Here is a 21,822-nt window from a genome sequence, read left to right as displayed (position 1 = left end):
CACTCAGATTGTGTTGTTCCAATAGTTAATACAGGTTTGACCTTATTGTCTTCAACTAGAGAATTCACTGCCAGCAGACTTAGGCAGGTCACCTTGTTCCTTATTACTTGTAAAAATCAAAAGATATCCTCTTGATATCTAAAAACTAAAGAATCCACAGAAAATTCTCTTCTTTTTGTTCACAATTTATTTACATTTAATGCTTAAAAAGAGATACCAGCCCCACTCCTAGAACATCTACATCTGTAAGACAACATTAATAGCACAACATCAAATGATATGTTTCAAAAAATGATATGAAAAGTGCTTTTGACATTGAAGCGGGCATACCTCATAGCCGAGTTGCTCAAACTTTATCAAATGGTTAAGGTGCCCTCCAACTTAATCCTGAAATATTACCAACACAACATACAGCAATATTCTGAACACTAGTCAAAGTATACAAAACAATATATAAAAATTTCAAAAGATATAGAAAAGTCCTCAACATCGTCTTAAATCAATATTTCTAAAGCTAATCAACAGTTTCTTTTTAATGAATTATTACATGTATAGTTGTATACTGTGAAAGCATTAATATTCGTGGGGGACTAATTTTCGTGGTTGAGTATATCTTCGAAATTCAATCCCAACGAACAAGTAAAATTCCCTTTCTTTTTATGTTCAAAAGGCAAAATCCACGAATTCATATCCTCACAAAATTGCGGTTTTGACCAAAACCACAAAATTTTAGGCCCACGAAATTAAATGATTTTACAGTATTCATTATTAAATGATTTTGGCAGTTCTAAGCAAGCATGGAATGTCACGTGCTTGTATGAGCTACAAAAAGCATTAGAAGAATTTGAAGAAGCATTACATACTGTGAAATCATTTTTATTCGCATAGGACGAATTTTTCGCGTATTCCGCGCTAGAACCGATGCGCAAATTTTAGACCGTGCTATTATTATTTTTAATTTTATTTTTTCATTCCTAAAAATGAAAGTGCGCAAATTAAAGCCCGCGCGAAACAGTCCTTTTTTACGTTTGTGCGAAATTTCATGCCAGCGAATTTAAATGATTTTACAGTATTATACATCTACAAGGCTTTTCAAGGGTTCACAATATCAGCTTACATACTCAAATGCACAAGAAATTTAGTTTATTAAACCAAAAGATTCTATGGATGATAAAATGATTTTTTTTAAATGTTGAAAAAAAAATCACAACGCAAAATTATTTTTGGGAAAACTTTATTCTATTTTTAGACTTATGTTATGGAAGTACCACTGGTATTATGGTGTTCATTGGTGACATTAAAATTTTCGTAATAGGAAACCGTATGTTATTTTTTAATTCATGTACTGTTTTGTGGGCATAACAAAACTACCATCAAATGAATTTTTAACTGTTGCAGGAAAGGAATTTCATAACAGAAATACAAATGAAGTATTCATAACTTTAACATGACATCAAGAATTCTATTTGACCAATAGGAAAACTGCATTTTCAAGTGCTTTGAAGCCCCTTGGTAATCTACTGGTAGAACATCTGCTTCAAGTGCGGGAGGTCATGGGTTCGATCCCCGGCTGCGTCATACACAGATGTGAAAAATGATACCATTAGCTTTCATGCTTGGCGCTTGGCATTAAAAGGGAAACTTGCTTCTCTTCTATCATATCCTTGTGGCGAGAGTGATTAATATAAGTAGTAGAATTTGCTCCTAATCGACCTTAGATAAATTAGGATAAACTAAGTACTTGCTATTTTCCACTACCTTTACAATGAACATATAGTGACTTTAAAAGTAAGTATCATATTATTTCAGAAATCTAATTCTTTTTTTTAAAACCATATATACCCTACAAAATACAAAACTTTCAAGTTTCCTTTTAAAATTATAGTTCGGTTTTAATTTAGATAGTTACAAGATTTTAAAAGTGTGTCTATGATAAAGTTCGAGTAAAATGTAAACATTACCAAAGTGAAATTAGTATCATTACTACATTTTGGACATGTTAAAATCATGAATAATACATGAAAATACACTCAAGTGCACCGAAATATCTGACTGCTATTATGGGTTAAACCACCTTAACAAATTATCACTAGATCATTTTATATTTAACAAATAATCAAGGCCTTCGAATTGTTTATCGTCTGATTTACAACGGTTCTGAGTTCAGATGCGTAAGAATTGAACCACGAGGACGATAGCCCGAGTGGTTCAATACTGAAGCATCTGAACGATGAACCGTGGTAAATAAGACGATAAATCACAAGAAGGCCTTGATTGTTTTCATTCTGACATGCTCATTGATATATTTTAATAAATATTATACTGGACTTCTTTTCCGCGAGGAGTAATGTATCGGACGTCGTGCGGCAATTTGACGTCATAATGCTCTCTTACCGGTCCGCGCATCAACCGTTGTTTATCGCAGAATATACAGAGCTTGATTTTCTTCTTTGTTTAACTGGAAATCAAATCGAGTCATGTTAGAATGCATAATTAACATAAAAGAGATCTATTCTACATGTACATGCTTTTCCCAATTACAAAAGTGTATCTTATAATATATAATTGCATGCTGCCTGCATCTTGCTGCATCCCTTCTTTATTTTATTTTGTTTACACTAATTATACAGTTGCAAATAAAAATAATAGTAATACAATAGAAAAAGACATAATTTTGGGGGCACTTCATTTTAAAACAGACGTGAAGTGTTACACAGATCTTGAAAAAATGCTTATTCACTGGTGCTGTTTGCCAGGCATGACATTTTTATTAAAATTTTGATAAACTTGAACAAAAATCAATTAAAAATGCCAGTCTTAGTACAGCTAAACCTCTGTTTACAAAATCTCTGAAGATTTTTGTTTGTTTTGGGTTCAATGCCATTTTTCAACAGTATTTCAGTCATGAAACGACGGGCAGTTAACCTAACCAGTGTTCCTGGATTATGTACCTGAGTACAACTGTTCTCTACATGTAACTGCCAACTTCCCCACATGAATCAGAGGTGTAGTACTAATGATTTCAGACACAATGTTGTTTATCAAATAGTCACAGAGAACATACACCCCGCCCGACGATAGAACTCACAACCCCACGATCCATAGACCAACGCTCTACCGAGCTAAGTGGGCAGGCTTAAATCTCTAAATAGAAAAAACACCTTTCACTATCAGTAAATTGACTTCTCCACAAAAACAATTGCTATATACAGATACAACAAATACACCTCATGTTTCCATGTACCATTCCCAGTTTGATGAAAAGCACCTATACCGCATTTCTCTTACATTAGAATGAGGATTATTTTCACACAAAAAAATAACTCCTTATGGTTCTCAGTTCAGTTAAGAAATGAATTTATTTTTTTCAGAGTCTATGAAAAATGAACGACAAAATATGTGCAGAAAAGCTTTGAATAACGCATTATTCTGGAAAAATATGATTGTTTCTTGTATGCACATTATATTTCATTTCCATTTATTTAATTTTTTTTTTAAGTTGCACAAATGTTGTTGTATATAACATCAGAATTTTCTTCAGTTATTCAGTTCACCAGACAGAACAACAGTTAATGAGAAGTCATCTAAAGAATTTTATCCCTGACTACATGTGCACATCGTCAAAAAACAGTTGCATATTATCAAAATTTGGTGCCTTTCCTTTTTCAGTTCATGCAATAGGAACATCGTAATTTTCAAAAATGCATTGCATAAATGTAAATATCAGACTGAAGCAAAGTTTAACTAGAAAACAACTCCAACTCTCTATTCCATCAATTTGCTGCCTTTATCAATCTGCCCTTTTTCTAAATTGGTAAGGAATGTGAATTTATCACCTTGCAATTTGATAATGACTAAAAACAAACATAATACTTTGAATAATTGCTCACACCTGTCCATCAAAGAAAAAGCAGGACAGTCACACGTATAAATTTGTATGTAGTGTAAGCATGAAAGTGCAAAACTATTAATTATATAAACTGGGTCAAAGGTTACAAAACTTATGATTCTAGACCAGTCTAACAACTCGGCATCTGATTGGTTGAATCTGAACTCAGTTTTGAAATTGTCCAATAGTAAGACTTTATAACTGGTACAACAACCCAGTTTTATAACCTCCTGCCAAGTATCTGTGTAAACATGAAATTCTTGAATTAGAAAAAGTAAGATGTCACAAGTTGCATTCTTAACGCAAGCACTTATTTCAATCAGTCAATAACTTAATAAATCCGTCACAGTGCCACAGCAAGTGTCTAGCATCTTTACATAGATACTTTCATTAAAAATCATAAAAGGCAAATAAAGTTATTTTCAAATACATAATGTAAGTTTCAGTCAGTCAATATGTCCATCATAGTATCGCAGTAAAAGCGTGTAACATCGTTTGACAGATCCTTCCAACCTCGACAATAACTTTCAATGATCTCGAGTAACGTGCATCGTGCTTGCTGGGATGACCTGAAAATATTGTTTAAAGATTTGAAAAATACCTATACCAAGACAGAAGTCATGACTGCTTAACACCTAGTTGCCAGCCCTAACTGCAGTAATGAATTCAGTGAAGACATTTGTTACAATATTGCTTCAACCATATTCAACACTATCAAAATTAGCAATGGTTCTTGTTTGTACCTAGTTTCTTCTTCAAAGTTCCAAATATTCAGGTAGAACAAAAACACTCAAAATTTAAAAACAAGAGTTCATAGAACACGAAATGTCCCCTATGATGCATTCAGTAACTGCACAAGAAACAAAAATCATTTGGTCACTGTGCACTGCATGTTTGACGTACTGACTTCAAATCAATAATTATGGGTCATTTACCAGTCATAATTGACCTCCGTATCAAATGTGATCTTAGACCAAAGCATTCTCTAGTTATTGGGCAAAATAAAAGTTCTAGTGTTCTGGGTCAATGTGACCTTGACCTACTGACCTTAACATCAATAGGGGTCATCTGCTGGTCATGACCAACATCCCTATCAACTTTCATGATCCTAGGCCCAAGCGTTCTCAAGTTACCATCTGGAAACAGTTTAACTGTTCAAGGTCAATGTGACCTTGACAATTGACCTACTGACCTCAAAATAAATACGGGTCATCTGCTGGTCATGATCGACTCCCTTTTAAGTTTCATGATTCTAGGCCCAAGCGTTCTCAAGTTACCGGCCGGAAACGGTTTAACTGTTCCGGGTCACTGTGACCTTGACCTTTGACTTACGGACCTCAAAATCAATAGAGGTCATCTGTTGGTCATGACCAACCTCCCTATTAGTTTTGTGATCCTATGCCCAAGCGTTCTCAAGCTGACGACCGGAAACGGTTTAACTGTTTCAGGTCACTGCGACCTTGACCTTTGACCTACTAATCTCAAAATCAATAGGGGTCATTTTCTGGTCATGACTAACCGCCCTATAAAGTTTCATAATTCTAGGCCCAAGCGTTCTTGAGTTATCATCCGTAAACCGTTTAACTATTCCGGGTCACTGTGACTTTGACCTCAAAATCAATTGGGGTCATCTGCTGGTCATGATCAACCGCCCTATAAAGTTTCATGATTCTAGGCCCAAGCCTTCTTGAGTTATTATCCGGAAACCGTTTAACTGTTCCGGGTCACTGTGACCTTGACCTTTGACCTACTGACCTAAAAATCAATAGGGGTCATCTGCCGGTAATGACCAACCTCCCTATCAACTTTCATGACCCTAGACTGAAGCGTTCTTGAGTTATCATCCGGAAACCAATTGGTCTACATACCGAACGACATCTGCAAAACAATATACCCCTCCTTCTTTGAAGGGGGGACATAACAATTATAGGTTATTAGATTTGAGCAATAGTATCGAGCAATATGCATGGGTTTTGCAGGGGAAATATTGCACAACTTCAGAAGCGCAATATTATTCCGCGAAAGAATACATATTTCTTGATGCAAATATAATGATCTTTTACACACGCATCTACACTTAAAATTATTATATAAATGATGCAAATCTGTTATTAAGCCCCGAGTGAAATTGAAAATCGACATTCATTATACTGACGTCACAAATGATGCCACACACCCGATATCAAATTTAAACGTCAATATGGAAAATCATCCGTGCAGTCTGATTATGATCTGCACTGTTCGCCATTCAGCCAGTATCTTTTTGGTAAGCACCCCTTTTTTACTGTTAAAGGTACTGTCCAAACTGAAAGATGGACAAGTTTATTATAGAAATTTAGCAGGATAAGGGTTAAATACTGTTGGAAATCAAGCCAACTTACCCATTCCTGATGACCTTTGACCTGATTTTAACCATCATTTGTTCCATTTTATCCCTGTCGCTTTGTTCTAGATCTCTACCAATAGACTGTAACTGAAATCATAGGTTTAACACTTATAAAATCATAGCTATATATTCTTTTTGGATGAATAAGAATTATAAGTAATACAAGTATTTCAAAATGTGTAAAAAAATTGTGAAAACAAGTGTTGGTGTCCATCCTTTTAGGATCAGTTATTACAGGAATGTGTTAAAACTTACTTCTATACTTGTAACTCACTGAAATCACAAGACATGACCAAACACAATGCACATGACTGTACTTAAATTTCATTTAATGCGTCTTGTTTCGGGCATTATTAGCCCTTCTTTAGGGATACACATTCAATCACATAACTTAGATTCATGTTCCAAAACTAGATTTTATGTTCTAAAAATAGATTTTAGTGAATTATGTCAGTTTATTTGTTAAGGAGATGCACTCTTTAATCTGTGAAATACAATAACTTATAACTTACTTGTTCATTAAGGCATTCAAATTCATCATTATCACTGTGGTCACTGTCCAGGATCATGTTGAAACATTCATATAGTGGTGAGACTAGAGGCTTAAATACTTCTCCTCCCGCGGTCCTCAGCGTGCCAAAAATCTGACACATAAAACTTAAAATGTTCAAAAATTTTGACACTGACTTCGAACGAAGATTGTCTTTATCTGTAAAATAGAAAAAATATAATTAATGTGCCGCGCCATGAGAAAAACTTTTCAAAATCACCACCTCCACCGTATCTGCATAAACAGAAGATAGATCTGAGAAAAGACAAATATTCCTACCTTTATAATCTGCTTGAATCATTGACAACAATAACGACCTAAACTTTGTCCCATTCACCTCCAATGCTGCAAGTTTTTCACAAATAAAAGCTCCAGTTTTTGCATATTCTCTGTCCGAGGTAAATTTTGAATACACTTGCTCCGTGACACGCTTTATGTCACTGTCATTACTGGAGGCAGATTCCGCTAACTGATACAAGTTGTTTAGCTCCTGATCGCTGACGTCGAGTGTCAGACTGTCTAGAACATGCTGTAATTCTAAGATGCTGTCCTGCCGTGACATCCCAGGTTCTTCTTTCTTAACTTCCACACCATTTTCTGTAGCCTGTGAAAATTTCAAGTAACAAATTTTGAACAAGTTAAACTTAAATTAATTTGAAATAATGATGGAGTTCAGGCCTTTCAACAGAATACACTGATGCACGTTTTATGACTTTCTCATTTTCTGTCTTTAATTCATTTAAAAATCGAAACTGATATCCTTTTCATTATTTATTTTTTAACTGTCAGTTGAAACATAATTATATAGAAATAATTTATCAAATTCCAATAACAAGGCAGTCTGAAAGTTGGGTATATACCTCGCTGCTGTTATGGATAGTGAAAGAGTTGATGGTATTGGGTGGAAGCATTGATGTTGTTAAGTAGATTTTATAGTCCATGTATGACGACATCAATGATTTTGTTCCTAGCAATATGCTGACCTTGAGTTGTGACTTGACCTTGTGCTGACATGGCTGACTCATGATTTCTGCACATCATCTTGATGAAAATCCTTCAAGGGGTTTAGGAGATACAGAGCATACATAAAATGTAAGGCTCAAACCTTTGACCTTAAGTTGTGACCTTAACCTTGAGCCAACATGGCTGACTCATGAGTTCTGCAAATTGTCTTGATGAGGTGATTATTTGACCCAAGTTTCATGAAAATCCTTGAAGGGTTTAAGATATGGAGCGGACGGACAAAGGGATTCAAATAATGGTGTGCACTTTCAAATCAAAGTTAGCCCTTTCTCATCAGCATGCATTATATGCAAGTGCTCACTTGTGAAAAAGAGGAAACAGTGAATCTGACTCTGAGTGACATAGCAATTATTTTCAACTTTTGGATAAAGGTAAAATGACTTAATAATCATTTCTTTTAAAATGCTTTACCATCCATGGCATGCTCTCCTTCGGGTCATAAAAACACTACATCCAGGGATGGAATTTAACATTTTTTCCACTAGCATTTTTTTTCTTCTGACATTTTTTACACTAGCAAAATGGTGGGTTCAACTAGAAATCATTTAAAGGCTGTTTATGTGCTAAATTTATTAAGTTGTTTTGTTTCATATATAAAAGTTTAATGTTAGCTCTGTTTCCCACATTTTCACGGTTTGAACAGGCTGGGACTTTCTGGTTTCAGAAGTACAAACAAAAGAACTTGATGATTAATTGGACTTTTGGCTGGAGTTATAGATTCTTTCAAGTCACTGCCCATGGTGTCACTAGCATTTTCAGTTTCCGCGTGCCATTTTTGCAGCAGCGAATCACCGACAAAAAACAAAAACAACTAGAGCTATCACTAAAGGTAATGAATGTACCCCCCCCGCATGCACTGACACAGTACATTGCAATTTGACGCACATAAGATTGCATAATTATGTGGACTTTATGTATACAGACTGTATGTATACAGTATAGTAACAACAAGAGCTGTCTCCATAGGATGACACATGCCCCCGATGGCACTTTGAATGAATAGTTATGGCCGATGTTAGAGTTAAGGACCTTTGACCTACGGACCTGGGTCTTGCACGCGACACGTCTTACTGTGGTACACATTCATGCCCAATAATTTTAAAATCCATACATGAATGACAAAGATATGGACCGGACACGCCCATCAATGCACTATCATGAAATATGACCTTTAACGTCTAAGTGTGACCTTGACCTTTGAGCTACGGACCTGGGTCTTGCGCGCGACACGTCGTCTTACTGTGGTTCACATTCATGCCAAGTTATTTGAAAATCCATCCATGGATGACAAAGATATGGACTGGACACGAATGCACTATCATGAAAAATGACCTTTAACGTCTAAGTGTGACCTTGACCTTTGAGCTACGGACCTGGGTCTTGCGCGCGACATGTCGTCTTACTGTGGTACACATTCATGCCAAGTTATTTGAAAATCCATCCATGGATGACAAAGATATGGACCGGACACGAATGCACTATCATGAACAAGAGGACAATGATGGTCCTGAACCGCTCACCTGTTCCCACATGACCCAGTTTTGAGTATGACGTCAATTTTTCTATTATTTGACATAGTGACCTAGTTTTTGAGCTCATGTGACCCAGTTTTGAACTTGACCTAGATATATCAAGATAAAAATTCTGACCAATTTTCATGAAGATCCATTGAAAAATATAGTCTCTAGAGAGGTCACAAGGTTTTTCTATTATTTGACCTATTGACCTAGTTTTCGAAGGTACGTGACCCTGTTTTGAACTTTACCTAGATATCATCAAGGTGAACATTCTCATTAATTTTCATGAAGATCTCTTGAAAAATATGGCCTCTAGAGAGGTCACAAGGTTTTTCTATTTTTATACCTACTGGCCTAGTTTTTGACCGCACGTGACCCAGTTTCGAAACTGACCTAGATATCATCAAGCTGAACATTCAGATCAATTTTCATGAAGATCCATTGAAAAATATGGCCTCTAGAGAGGTCAACAGATTTTTCTAATTTTACACCTACTGACCTAGTTTTTGACCGCAGTTGACCCAGTTTCAAACTTGCCCTAGATATCATCAAGATGAACATTCAGACCAACTTCCATACAGATCCCATGAAAAGTATGGCCTCTAGAGAGGTCACAAGGTTTTTTTATTATTCGACCTACTGACCTAGTTTTTTAAGGCACGTGACCCAGTTTCAAACTTGACCTAGATATCATCAAGGTGAACATTCTGACCAATTTTCATGAAGATCCATTCAAGGGTATGGCCTCTAGAGAGGTCACAACGTTTTTCTATTTTAAGACCTACTGACCTAGTTTTTGATCGCAGTTGACCCAGTTTCAAACTTGACCTATATATCATCAAGATAAACATTCAGACCAACTTTCATACAGATTCCGTGAAAAATATGGCCTCTAGAGAGGTCACAACGTTTTTTCATTATTTGACCTACTGACCTACTTTTTGAGGGCACATGACCCACTTTCGAACTTGACCTAGATATCATCAAGATGAACATTCTGACCAATTTTCATGAAGATCCATTTAAAAGTATGGCCTCTAGAGAGGTCAAAAGGTTTTTCTATTTTTAGACCTACTGACCTAGTTTTTGACCGCACATGACCCTGTTTCGAACTTGACTTGACATCATCAAGATGAACATTCAGACCAACTTTCATACAGATCCCATGAAAAATATGGCCTCTAGAGAGGTCACAAGGTTTTTCTATTATTTGACCTACAGACCTAGTTTTTGACGGCACGTGACCCACTTTCGAACTTGACCTAGATATCATCAAGATGAACATTCAGACCAACTTTCATACAGATCCCATGAAAAATATGGCCTCTAGAGAGGTCACAAATTTTTTTTTTATTATTTGACCTACTGACCTAGTTTTTGATGGCACGTGACCCACTTTCGAATTTGACCTAGATATCATCAAGGTGAACATTCTGACCAATTTTCATGAAGATCTCATGAAATATATGGCCTCTAGAGAGGTCATAACGTTTTTCTATTTTTAGACCTACTGACCTAGTTTTTGACCGCACGTGACCCAGTTTCGAACTTGAACTAGATATCATCAAGATTAACATTCAGACCAACTTTCATACAGATCCCATGAAAAATATGGCCTTTAGAGAGGTCACAAGGTTTTTCTATTATTTAACCTACTGACCTAGTTTTTGATGGCACATGACCCACTTTCGAACTTGACCTAGATATCATCAAGGTGAACGTTCTGACCAATTTTCATGAAGCTCTTATAAAATATTTGGCCTCTAGAGAGGTCACAAGGTTTTTCTATTTTTAGACTTACTGACCTAGTTTTTGAGGGCACGTGACCCAGTTTCAAACTTGACCTAGATATCATCAAGGTGAAGATTCTGACCAATTTTCATGAAGATCTTGTGAAATATATGGCCTCTAGAGAGGTCACAAGGTTTTTCTATTTTTAGACCTACTGACCTAGTTTTTGAAGGCACGTGACCCAGTTTCGAACTTGACCTAGATATCATCAATATGAACATTCTGACCAACTTTCATAAAGATCCCACAAAAAATGTGACCTCTAGAGTGGTCACAAGCAAAAGTTTATGGACGGACGCACGGACGACGGACGCCGCACGATCACAAAAGCTCACCTTGTCACTTTGTGACAGGTGAGCTAAAAATGACCTTTAACGTCTAAGTGTGACCTTGACCTTTGAGCTACGGACCTGGGTCTTGCGCGCGACACGTCGTCTTACTGTGGTACACATTCATGCCAAGTTATTTGAAAATCCATCCATCGATGACAAAGATATGGACCGGACACGAAAATTGCGGACAGACTGACAGACTGTTCAAAAACTATATGCCTCCCTTCGGGGGCATAACAAACAAAGTCCCATAACTATGCAGAATATTTATCTAAAAGAACGTAACATGCACCATGCACAACTAGGGTTGGTACTGATCACTTGTGTGAAGTTTCATTAAATACTGTACAAGGTTTCGGAAGATTAGGCGCGCAAAAGATCGCATATGCAGACTGTATGTACATAGTATGTTAACAAGAAACAAAGTCCCATAACTCTGCAGAATATTTATCTAAAAGAACGTGTGCAAGGGTTCGGAAGATTAGGCGCGCACAAGATTGCATATGTAGAGTATGACGTCATTTTTTCTATTATTTGACATAGTGACCTAGTTTTTGAGCTCATGTGACCCAGTTTTGAACTTGACCTAGATATCATCAAGATAAAAATTCTGACCAATTTTCATGAAGATCCATTGAAAAATAAGGCCTCTAGAGAGGTCACAAGGTTTTTCTATTATTTGACCTAATGACCTAGTTTTTGAAGGCACGTGACCCTGTTTTGAACTTGACCTAGATATCATCAAGGTGAACATTCTCACCAATTTTCATGAAGATCTCATGAAAAATATGGCCTCTAGAGAGGTCACAATGTTTTTCTATTTTTAGACCTACTGACCTAGTTTTTGACCGCAGTTGACCCAGTTTCGAACTTGACCTAGATATCATCAAGATGAACATTCAGACCAACTTTCATACAGATCCCATGAAAAATATGGCCTCTAGAGAGGTAACAAGGTTTTTTTATTATATGACCTACTGACCTAATTTTTGATAGCACGTGACCCAGTTTCGAACTTGTCCTAGATATCATCAAGATGAACATTCTGACCAATTTTCATGAAGATCCATTTAAAAGTATGGCCTCTAGAGAGGTCACAAGGTTTTTCTATTTTTAGACCTACTGACCTAGTTTTTGACTGCAGTTGACCCAGTTTCAAACTTGACCTAGATATCATCAAGATGAATATTCAGACCAACTTTCATACAGATCCCATGAAAAATATGGCCTCTAGAGAGGTCACAAGGTTTTTTTATTATTTGACCTACAGACCTAGTTTTTGAAGGCACGTGACCCAGTTTCGAACTTGACCTAGATATCATCAAGGTGAACATTCTGACTAACTTTCATGAAGATCCATTGAAAAGTATGGCCTCTAGAGAGGTCACAAGGTTTTTCTATTTTTAGACCTACTGACCTAGTTTTGGATCGCACGTGACCCAGTTTCGAACCTGACCTAGATATCATCAAGATGAACATTCTGACAAATTTTCATAAAGATCCCAAGAAAAATGTGACCTCTAGAGTGGTCACAAGCAAAAGTCTACAGACGGACGGACGACGGACGCTGCGCGATCACAAAAGCTCACCTTGTCACTTTGTGACATGTGAGCTAAAAAACAAAGTCCCGTAACTCTGCAAAACATTTTTCTGAAAGAATCTAACATGCCCCATGCACAACTTCTGTTGTTACTGATCACTTGTGTGAAGTTTCATTAAACTGTGTCAAGGGGATGAGGAAAGATGGTGCGCACAAGATTGTGTCTATGTATATATAGTATAGTAACAAAAAACAAAGTCCCGTAACTCTGCAATTTTTTCTCTGAAAGAACCTAACATACCCCATGCACAACTACTGTTGTTACTGATCACTAAGAAGTATCTGATAATTATGTTTGTATAAAACGTCCTCAAGCGGTAATGTGACTATCTGTAAAATAACTACCACAAAGGAGTTTTTAAAGATCAAAGGACAGTTTTGGAGAATTTGTCGATTTTCGAACCTGATCGCGAAAATATTCAGTGACAGCTAAATTCGATCCCTGGACATCAGTTATTAGCATACATAAAACAAAGAAAAGTTATATTGATGTGTGAGTGTGTGGGTTCGGGTTTAACGTCTTTTTCAACAATTTTTCAGTCATATAAACGACGGTGTCTACTTGTAGCAGTGAGCACAATGCCCAACTTTATAGTGCTGCCTCACTGGAATATCACGCCGTAGACTCGTGGCATGATACCCCACCCAGTCACATTATACTGACAACGGGCTGACCAGTCCTAGCACTATCCTCTTAATGCTAAGCGCCAAACTAGGAAGCTACTAGTACCATTTTTTACGTCTTTGGTATGACGCGGCCGGGGATTGAACCCACGACCTCCCGCACTCAAAGCGGGCGCTCTACCACTAGACTACTGAGGCGGTATATTGATGTGTGAATACTAATATGTCATATTATGTAAATAATGTTCTACTTGGTAAAAGCTGTTAAAGTACTACATGACTTTGTATACTGTATTCTTTTAGTATTTTGAAGTGTATCAATCAGATCGGATATCCATGCATTTCATCGCATCGCATTGCGAGCAACAAGCGGAGATGAAAGCAAATGCCAATTTGTAATTGGGAAGTGTTCATCGTTTTTGTTTCCATAAAGTAACATTTTAGGCAATATGAAGATGTCAATGATTTGTAATATGTTGCAGGATGTTTTAATAATCACTTAAGAGAATGAAAACCTTTAGATTTCAAACGTGATATTCAACATAAATTGTCCGTATTAATAGATCCGTGAATGTGGCACAGTAAGCAAAGTATGTTCACGTTTGAGACGGGACATAGGGGTGTTGAATTCCTATGTCCGACTCAGGACTTTTTGACGATGGACAAGTGAGTTTTTGCATTTCGCTTGCCTACAGACAAGCATAAATTTTCTGGTTTGAAATGAGAAAAGAATAATTTTGAAACGCTGAACATTGCTTCAAGTATATGGAGTTTGTAAGCGAATTTGACGTACAAGACGAATGTTTCACCCGCCTAGCGTCTCTTGATTTCAGCAGTTTTAGGAAAACCATACTGTGTCTAAATTTAGCATATTTTTTTCTGCTTTCTGATTTGTTCCCTGTCTCGGTCTCGTGTAATTTTGCACATGATAACTCAGCGAATAGAAACTGGAAACGTAAAATAGTTATCAAAAAGTTTGGGACAAATTCGTCATTGCAACTTCGTCTGCTGACAAAATCAACAAAGCACAAAGAGCTCGCACCGTGACAGTAAGAGTCTGAAAGCTTCATATGTCCTAATACCGTTTCGCATGGCATGATGGGCAGTCTTCTAGGCATTTTTGTTTAATGCTCGACTGCCTCGCAGACGAACACAATCAAGTGTTGCACGCTTGTTTTTTAAAACAGTTACAGTATACTCTTATATTTTGTTTGCTTTTGTTACTACCTGTAGATTGTTGTCCAAGACAAAGAAATACTGTTAGTTTCATGCATGCTTAAATGTTGAAAATCTGGGCAAGTAAGTTTTGACTGCGGACAAGCAGATTTTTAAGTCTCATTTGTCTGTGAACAAGTGAAAAATATTGGGATTTCCACACCCCTGGATAAAGAAAATTATCATTCTTAAATCAAGTGCCCTGTGGAAATTTGACATTGTCATAAACATTGCTCAATTTACTTTATTTTGTGACAATCAGAACATTTTGTTTCTTTGTTTAAATATCTAAGGGGAGTTACTTATGTGAGGGCGATCAGCAAAACAGAAGTGAACTAGATTTGAAACAAATTAAAATAATGTGCGTAAAAAGGTGTGCCAGGTTAGAGAAGCCTTTTTAATTATAATTATTTGTTATAACTTACATGTATGTGGTTGTATTTTATTTGTAGCAGCTTTTAGATGGCTGTTTAGCAGTGACATTCGCACAGCCATGATCGTTAACTAAACTAACCCAACAACATCAAGAAATAGAATTCAGTGAATGTGAAAAGTTATTAGGAATTCACGTAGTCGAACTAATCCGACGTATACAGTTTGTTTTATATTGTGACGGTCAAACTGTAACGTCGGACCAAAATATGCCAAAAACCGAGTGGAAATTGAGTTTTATGAAGTTCGCATTTAACACCAAATTTTCACATTTTTCTGCACTCTACTTGTTATACATAATAAATACAGACGAATACCTGATAATCTTGCTTGTTTCTATAAGTAAATTGGTAAAAAATATGTTAGTTTCAAAACGAAACACGTTAGCTGAAATCCTATGCACAGGAGTCTGAAATTCTATCAATAAGACCATAGAAGTCTATCTTTACAAAAAATACCCCCTATATATATAAAATAAACCTGGTGTTTATTTTATATATATAGGGGGTATTTTTTGTAAAGATAGACTTCTATGGTCTTATTGATAGAATTTCAGACTCCTGTGTCCTATGTAAACAACCGCCCAACTGTGGTGAAATATGTACCGCGTCAAATCGCCCTACCGGTGAACCGGTCAATTTCGTCTCCCGTTTTGTTTTTTTTCGTAATGCACCTCTCACATGATTTTAATTTGTTGAACGTTAGTGAGTATTGTAAAATCATTTTTTCTCCATGTTTTTTTTTTGTCTGCTACAATGAAATTAATAGAAATCTTCTAAATTCACAAATGTATTATCTTTCCAAACAACAAAATGTAAAAGAAAAGTGCAAGGATCCATGCATTAAATCTGACATTATGTTTTGCTTTGTTTTGTTTTTCTTTAATAAATGTTTTATTTGCAGGGTTTATGACTGAATTTAACCACATACAAACATATAATAAAAATAATTGATTTTTGAAACGAAAATAAAGTACGTTCGCGCAAAATGGTCTTATGCGAGATTGAAATTCGGTGAGCGCCAGGAAATTTCCATAACCGTAATACACCCGTTTTTTTAAGTAAGTGGTATTTTTGTTGGCTTTATGACAAAATTCATTCGAATATAACATGAATAATTGAAATACAAAAGAAAAATGAAATATATGCACACAAAACGTTTTTATAACACATTGAAAATCGGCGAGCCTAAGGGAAATATGAACTGAAATTACCGGGTACATAAACTTCTCTTATATAAACAACTGTTTTAATTATTTTTTGGAAGATCCCTGTTCAATCAGAAAAAAAATAACTGAGAGAAGTTTATTAAAAGTTATTTCTGTATACGAGATTTACGGAAATGGTGTTCGCGACATAAGAGTAGATATCTCCAAGAAATAAATGTTTATTTCTGACCATCATCTTGACTAGCTCGGGTTTACTTTGAACGATTTTTTTAATACCCGTCACATGCTTTTTTAGTTAAATAATGTATTGATACCGGTTACAAGACCGATTCCAAATCGGCAAATTCTTTCGAAAGTTCGAAGCATAGATTTTTTTTATTTATTCTAAATAATTTTTATTACGTTTTGAATATTAGATAATTGTAATTAATCGTCTGTCACAATCAAATAGATTACCAATAATTGCAACAGGGGTGCAAATTGATATAGTAAGTCTTTTTAAGCTGAATTTGTTTGCAAATTAATTGACATCTCGTTTGCAATAAGTTTTACTTCAGTAAATGCCCTTAGATTCTTCGGACAGCAAAATAATTATTTTTTTTATTAATAATGAAAAAACGACTTCTAACAACGCATTGTTGGCGAAATATTGAATGTCGCAAGTTTTCTTTAAATATAGTCACTATGCCGATTTACAAAAGATACGCATATTACGCGAAACATATAATTTGTAATTCATTATATTTATAAGAAATATAACCACGCATAGTTATTTGATTTTGTTATCTGAAGAAAAAAACTAAAATATGCATAAGTACAACAGAAAGGAGCTCGTTTGTTAAGGTCCGTTAGTTAGTACATTAGGGTGGTTTTCAAAATAATGAAGCAAAAGTGTGACATAGGGGTTGAAAATTCAAACTGATTTCTTATGGTTGTCACCTATTTTTTATGATAGCAAATACTTCAAATTTGAAGGAAATAACTTTAGGAAAGTGTTGAGAAATGCCAATCAGAAAATATTTCAGCCTTTAATTTGAAAGTTCAGTGAATTTCCAGTAAGATGGGTGATAAATGTTGCATGGTTTTATGACAAGGAAATATGTATAACAGTAATTTTTTCAACATAAATGATAAGTAATGGGTGTATGTGTATGGTTTGAAACTTATTTAATCATATGTTTGTGGACATTGGTTTTTAAAATCACCCTTTCTGCACAAATCTGACATGAGAATAAAACTTTACCTATAAAAGTTGTTGCTGAATGTAAAATAACTAACATATAATTATAAAACCTATTTTTTTCTCACACTTTGCATGTTTATAAACCACATGCCAAATTTCAAGAATGTCCAGTAATTCTAATTTCTAGAATTGTCAACTCAAAATTGAGTTATTTTACAGATGCACAGGGGACACATACTGAAGATCGGTGTAATATTCATCCATTATTAGCTTTCTATTCATAAAAAGACTAATGGTAATCAACTTTAGACAAATACTATTAAAAAATTAGTTTATTCCACAAAATAACTACAAAATTAAAAAATTTCACTACAAAAACATGAAAATTCAACAGAATGTAATGCTTTAAATGAAAAATAAGTGACTTTATACATAACTAACACATTGAAATCATTTAATTTACATGCAATGCTTATTCATAGTAGAAAAATGACAAAATGCCATGCATGATAAAATGGAATAGTTAAATTCATACATACTTCATAATTTTACTAAAAAGGGTGCACAGGGGACAAATTGTATCAAAAAATTTATTCATAGAATATGTTCATGGTAAGTAAAATTCTTTTAACTACATAATATTTACTAATGAACATTACATATTTAGGTAAACTTAAGAGCCTAAGAAGCAATAAAATTGATGTTTCCACTTTTAAACTTGAAAATTGGCAACTTCAGAAAAAAATGCAAACAGTGAATTTTAAATTGTCCAGGGTTTCTTATATAATGCTAAATTATCAAGAAATGCCTAAACTTTGCATTCACACTGCTAAGAATATAGAACTGCCCCTGCAAATTACAGTAATGCTATGACAATTGATATATGTCAAAAAAGGGTGCACAGGGGACATCACTTTTGGCTCTGTGAATGTTTAACAGTCAGTAATATGTGAAGTTGAACACTGCTTTTGTATCTGTTGTAACTCCCTTTCAAGGAAAATAAAGTAAAATCCCATTTTAATTAAAGAATAAAAGAAATCTGACACTTAACAACTGAAAAGGTGCACAGGGGACATTTTTAGGTGTATAGACACCCATCAAGTTTCTGAGAAAGTTGATTTATTAAAGAAAAAAATCATAATGTGTCTTCACTGCTGAAAGGATAAAGATCTTAGAAAAACATTAAGACTTCAGAAAAGTAATAAGGTTATGAAATTGTAGTGTTCAACATTTAAATTTAGTATTTTTTTCACTATTTTTTGTGAAGGGGGTTCCTTCACAAGATGTGAAATATTGGTAACAATAAGATGTAGGTAAATGAAAAGAAGTATTTTATTTAAATGTGCAGAGTTTAAGTTACATAAAAAGGCCAAAGCTGTAACAATAAAACATGGTTTTAAAAAGTAAGCCACAGTTGAAAACCATACTTCATGTAAAATGTCACACTTTTTTGGGTGCACAGGGGACAAAATTAGCTATATAATTTAATATAACTTCAAAACTGCTTGAGCCATCAAGATAAAATTGCACACATTTATTGACTACATTGATTTGGATATAATTTGCTCCAAAACACATTCTAAAACTAAACTGAATTAAAGTAAGGTGAGAGAGAAGAAAAAGCTTCATTATTTTGAAAACCACCCATTAGTAACATGCGTCACCATCATACATTATACAGTCAACAATATAAAATCAAGTTGATTAGAGACATACATTGATAACACTTTCAAGTTATCAAAGGAAATACGGTAGATCTAATGAAATTTCCCGCGCGCTTGCCGAATTTCAATCTCGTATAAAATATTTTTGCGCTAACGTTTTTTTTTTATATTCTTCCCAGGACGACACGGCTGTAAGCTCCTCCGGTTTTGAGCATTTCAATAAATACGCACATGTCGTCCCTACTTAACTGGTCTTAATATTTGCCTACGCAAGAAGTTTAGTAAAATATTTTACTGACAGTGACATGAAAACAATCACGGGATCTGAAAATTGTTTGAGAGGGCCGTCCTGGAAAAAATATGTTCAGTAACTTAAAATACACACCGTGAGGTTTGCACACGTAGACAAAGTGACTTTTTATATTCTCTAGGCTGTTTTTATGTATATATATTTTTTTCTGTATGTTGTTCATACGCTTTAAATAATAAACAACACAGTATACATCATATTTCGTGTTCATTTCTTTTAAATTCATAATGGCGTAAAAAAACGAGAATTCAGCGTACAGGTTTCCACAGATTCTCCAATACTTGAAATGTAAATGCTGTAAGGTGCGCGTTTTCTGATTGGTCGATAAGGATCAAAACAACGCATCATAAAATATCATGGCTGAAAAACAAGGTCAATATTGCGGGATAGCTGTGGATTTATGGCCGGTATCAAGTAATGCTGTGTATTTCAAGAATATCATTGGTGCAGATCGCGAGAAAAAGGGTCTTTCTTCGTGGACATGGTATAAATTTCATAGTGTTTAACAATTTCCATTCATGTATTTGAGATGCGAGCAAATATTGCTCGCAGCAGATCCCAGGTTTTTGACATACTTTGGCTTGTCGCGATGGCTGCAAAAGTCAGAAATTAAAAAGCAGCCACTCAGCGACAGTAAGCTTGTCTAGAATTCACGTTGATCAAACACTTCTTACACCATTAAAGTAAACCCTGGGAGAGAAAATACCAAGGTCCCTACTGGGGCTCGAACCCCTGACCTCGTGATTTTTGGGTTCTGGACTGTATATAAATGTTTTTATAATAGGAGAGATCGTGTTTGTATACAAATTCTATTTTTAGAACTGATAAGACAGTGATCGGGTGGGCAGAAGCCGACCGTCCATGTTTTTTGTAAACAGTGATGTTTTTCTAACGGTCTAAACTTTCTTAAAACACAAATTACATAAATAATTTTTTGATCAATGGAAAGGTTATAAAACAAGCAATTTATTGATTACTTTTAATTGTTATTTCGAAATAAAATGGATTAATTATGAACGCTTAACTTACACTGTTTTTCTAAAGGTTGTGAAAATCACTACGCCGCTTTTAAAATTATATGTCATTTAAAACGGTTATTCATTGATAAAAGATATTTGGATACAAAAATATGAAGATTGTTAGTATTTCAAATCTTTTTGAATTTTGAAAATCCATAAATGAGCAAAAAAGTTATTAAAAATTAAAAATTCTGATTCAATACGCAAACGGTGTTAAAATCATTTGTTTTGCCAACCACCAGATAAACAGATGTTAACGCGTGACGTCACGGCGATCTCTCCTATATATATCATCATTATTGACCAAACAAATGCGCTGAATGCCGATGGTTCCCATGGGAACATATACGCCGATATCTTGTCTCACAAAGCACGTGTATACGATTTATAGATGTTTTTATTGCATTTTCATTTCTTGCAGAATCAATACACTAGATATCATAACAAGTATGTAAAGTAAATCATCAAATTCTTTTTAATCTGCAAAATCAAAATATATTTCATACCCCACCCACTATTTCGTTACAGAGCCAAAATATTCAATAGCTTCCCGTTTGCGTAAGCTCTAGGATTAAAGCAAGTTTTCTAACTTGAAATGTACATAAACCTTTGAGTCTCCAGATGCACTATCACCAGGTCGTGTTTGTGCTTCCTGTGGCAGGTCTCTAGCCAACAATCCTCTTCCCCTGCCTCTACCACGTCCGACTGCGGCCATTTTGGAATCTGGACGGTGCATATGCACGCTTTATCTGAGTTATTTAGTCCCGGACAAGGTAAGGATGAACACCACTAAATCCTGATGTTCTTTATTATATATAAAATCCACTCAATTTAAATCTATTTTTTCGACATTTTCTAGCATATCAGATTTTCAGAGACTTATATTCCTATAAAGAACTATATCGCTACTTTAAAAAAACAAAAAGAAAGTGTGTGTGTGGGGCGGGGGGTGGGGGGGGCGATAAATACAACCTGCTGAATTTATTCCTTTTCGCTTCTTTCAATTTCACTTTTCAAAAAATACGCAGCCATTTTTACATAGCATGCGAAAGAAACATGACGATTTCGAAAGAATGCTAAGTGATACATACTGAAGCGCGGTAGAGTAAAAGAATACAC

General features: G+C 35.2%; 1 protein-coding gene across 1 annotated transcript; it reads right to left on the bottom strand.

Annotated features, from left to right (window-relative positions):
• Positions 1–2,980: 2,980 nt before the first annotated feature.
• LOC128550875 (CBP80/20-dependent translation initiation factor-like) lies at positions 2,981–21,424 on the bottom strand. Its single transcript, XM_053530817.1, has 5 exons — positions 21,311–21,424; positions 7,105–7,429; positions 6,788–6,984; positions 6,271–6,362; positions 2,981–4,458 (listed from the first exon to the last, which is right to left on the bottom strand). Exons 1-5 carry the CDS (start codon positions 21,416–21,418, stop codon positions 4,332–4,334), a joined length of 849 nt encoding a protein of 282 aa, XP_053386792.1. The 5' UTR covers positions 21,419–21,424; the 3' UTR covers positions 2,981–4,331.
• Between the last annotated feature and the right edge of the window lie 398 nt (positions 21,425–21,822).

The sequence above is a fragment of the Mercenaria mercenaria genome, chromosome 19 (genome assembly GCF_021730395.1).
Source record: "Mercenaria mercenaria strain notata chromosome 19, MADL_Memer_1, whole genome shotgun sequence".
NCBI classification, from domain to species: Eukaryota; Metazoa; Mollusca; class Bivalvia; order Venerida; family Veneridae; genus Mercenaria; species Mercenaria mercenaria.
This window is presented reverse-complemented; position numbering and strand designations above follow the sequence as displayed.

Bases quoted from the DNA above. Each gene is read 5' to 3' on its own strand.
- LOC128550875 (XM_053530817.1), bottom strand. From the start codon at position 21,418: ATGGCCGCAGTCGGACGTGGTAGAGGCAGGGGAAGAGGATTGTTGGCT. The intron at 6,363-6,787 runs GTAAGTTATAAG...CTATGATTTCAG, and splicing joins TTGAATGCCTTAATGAACAA to TTACAGTCTATTGGTAGAGA. The intron at 4,459-6,270 runs GTAAGTTGGCTT...CAATATTTTCAG, and splicing joins TCAAAGGTCATCAGGAATGG to GTCATCCCAGCAAGCACGAT.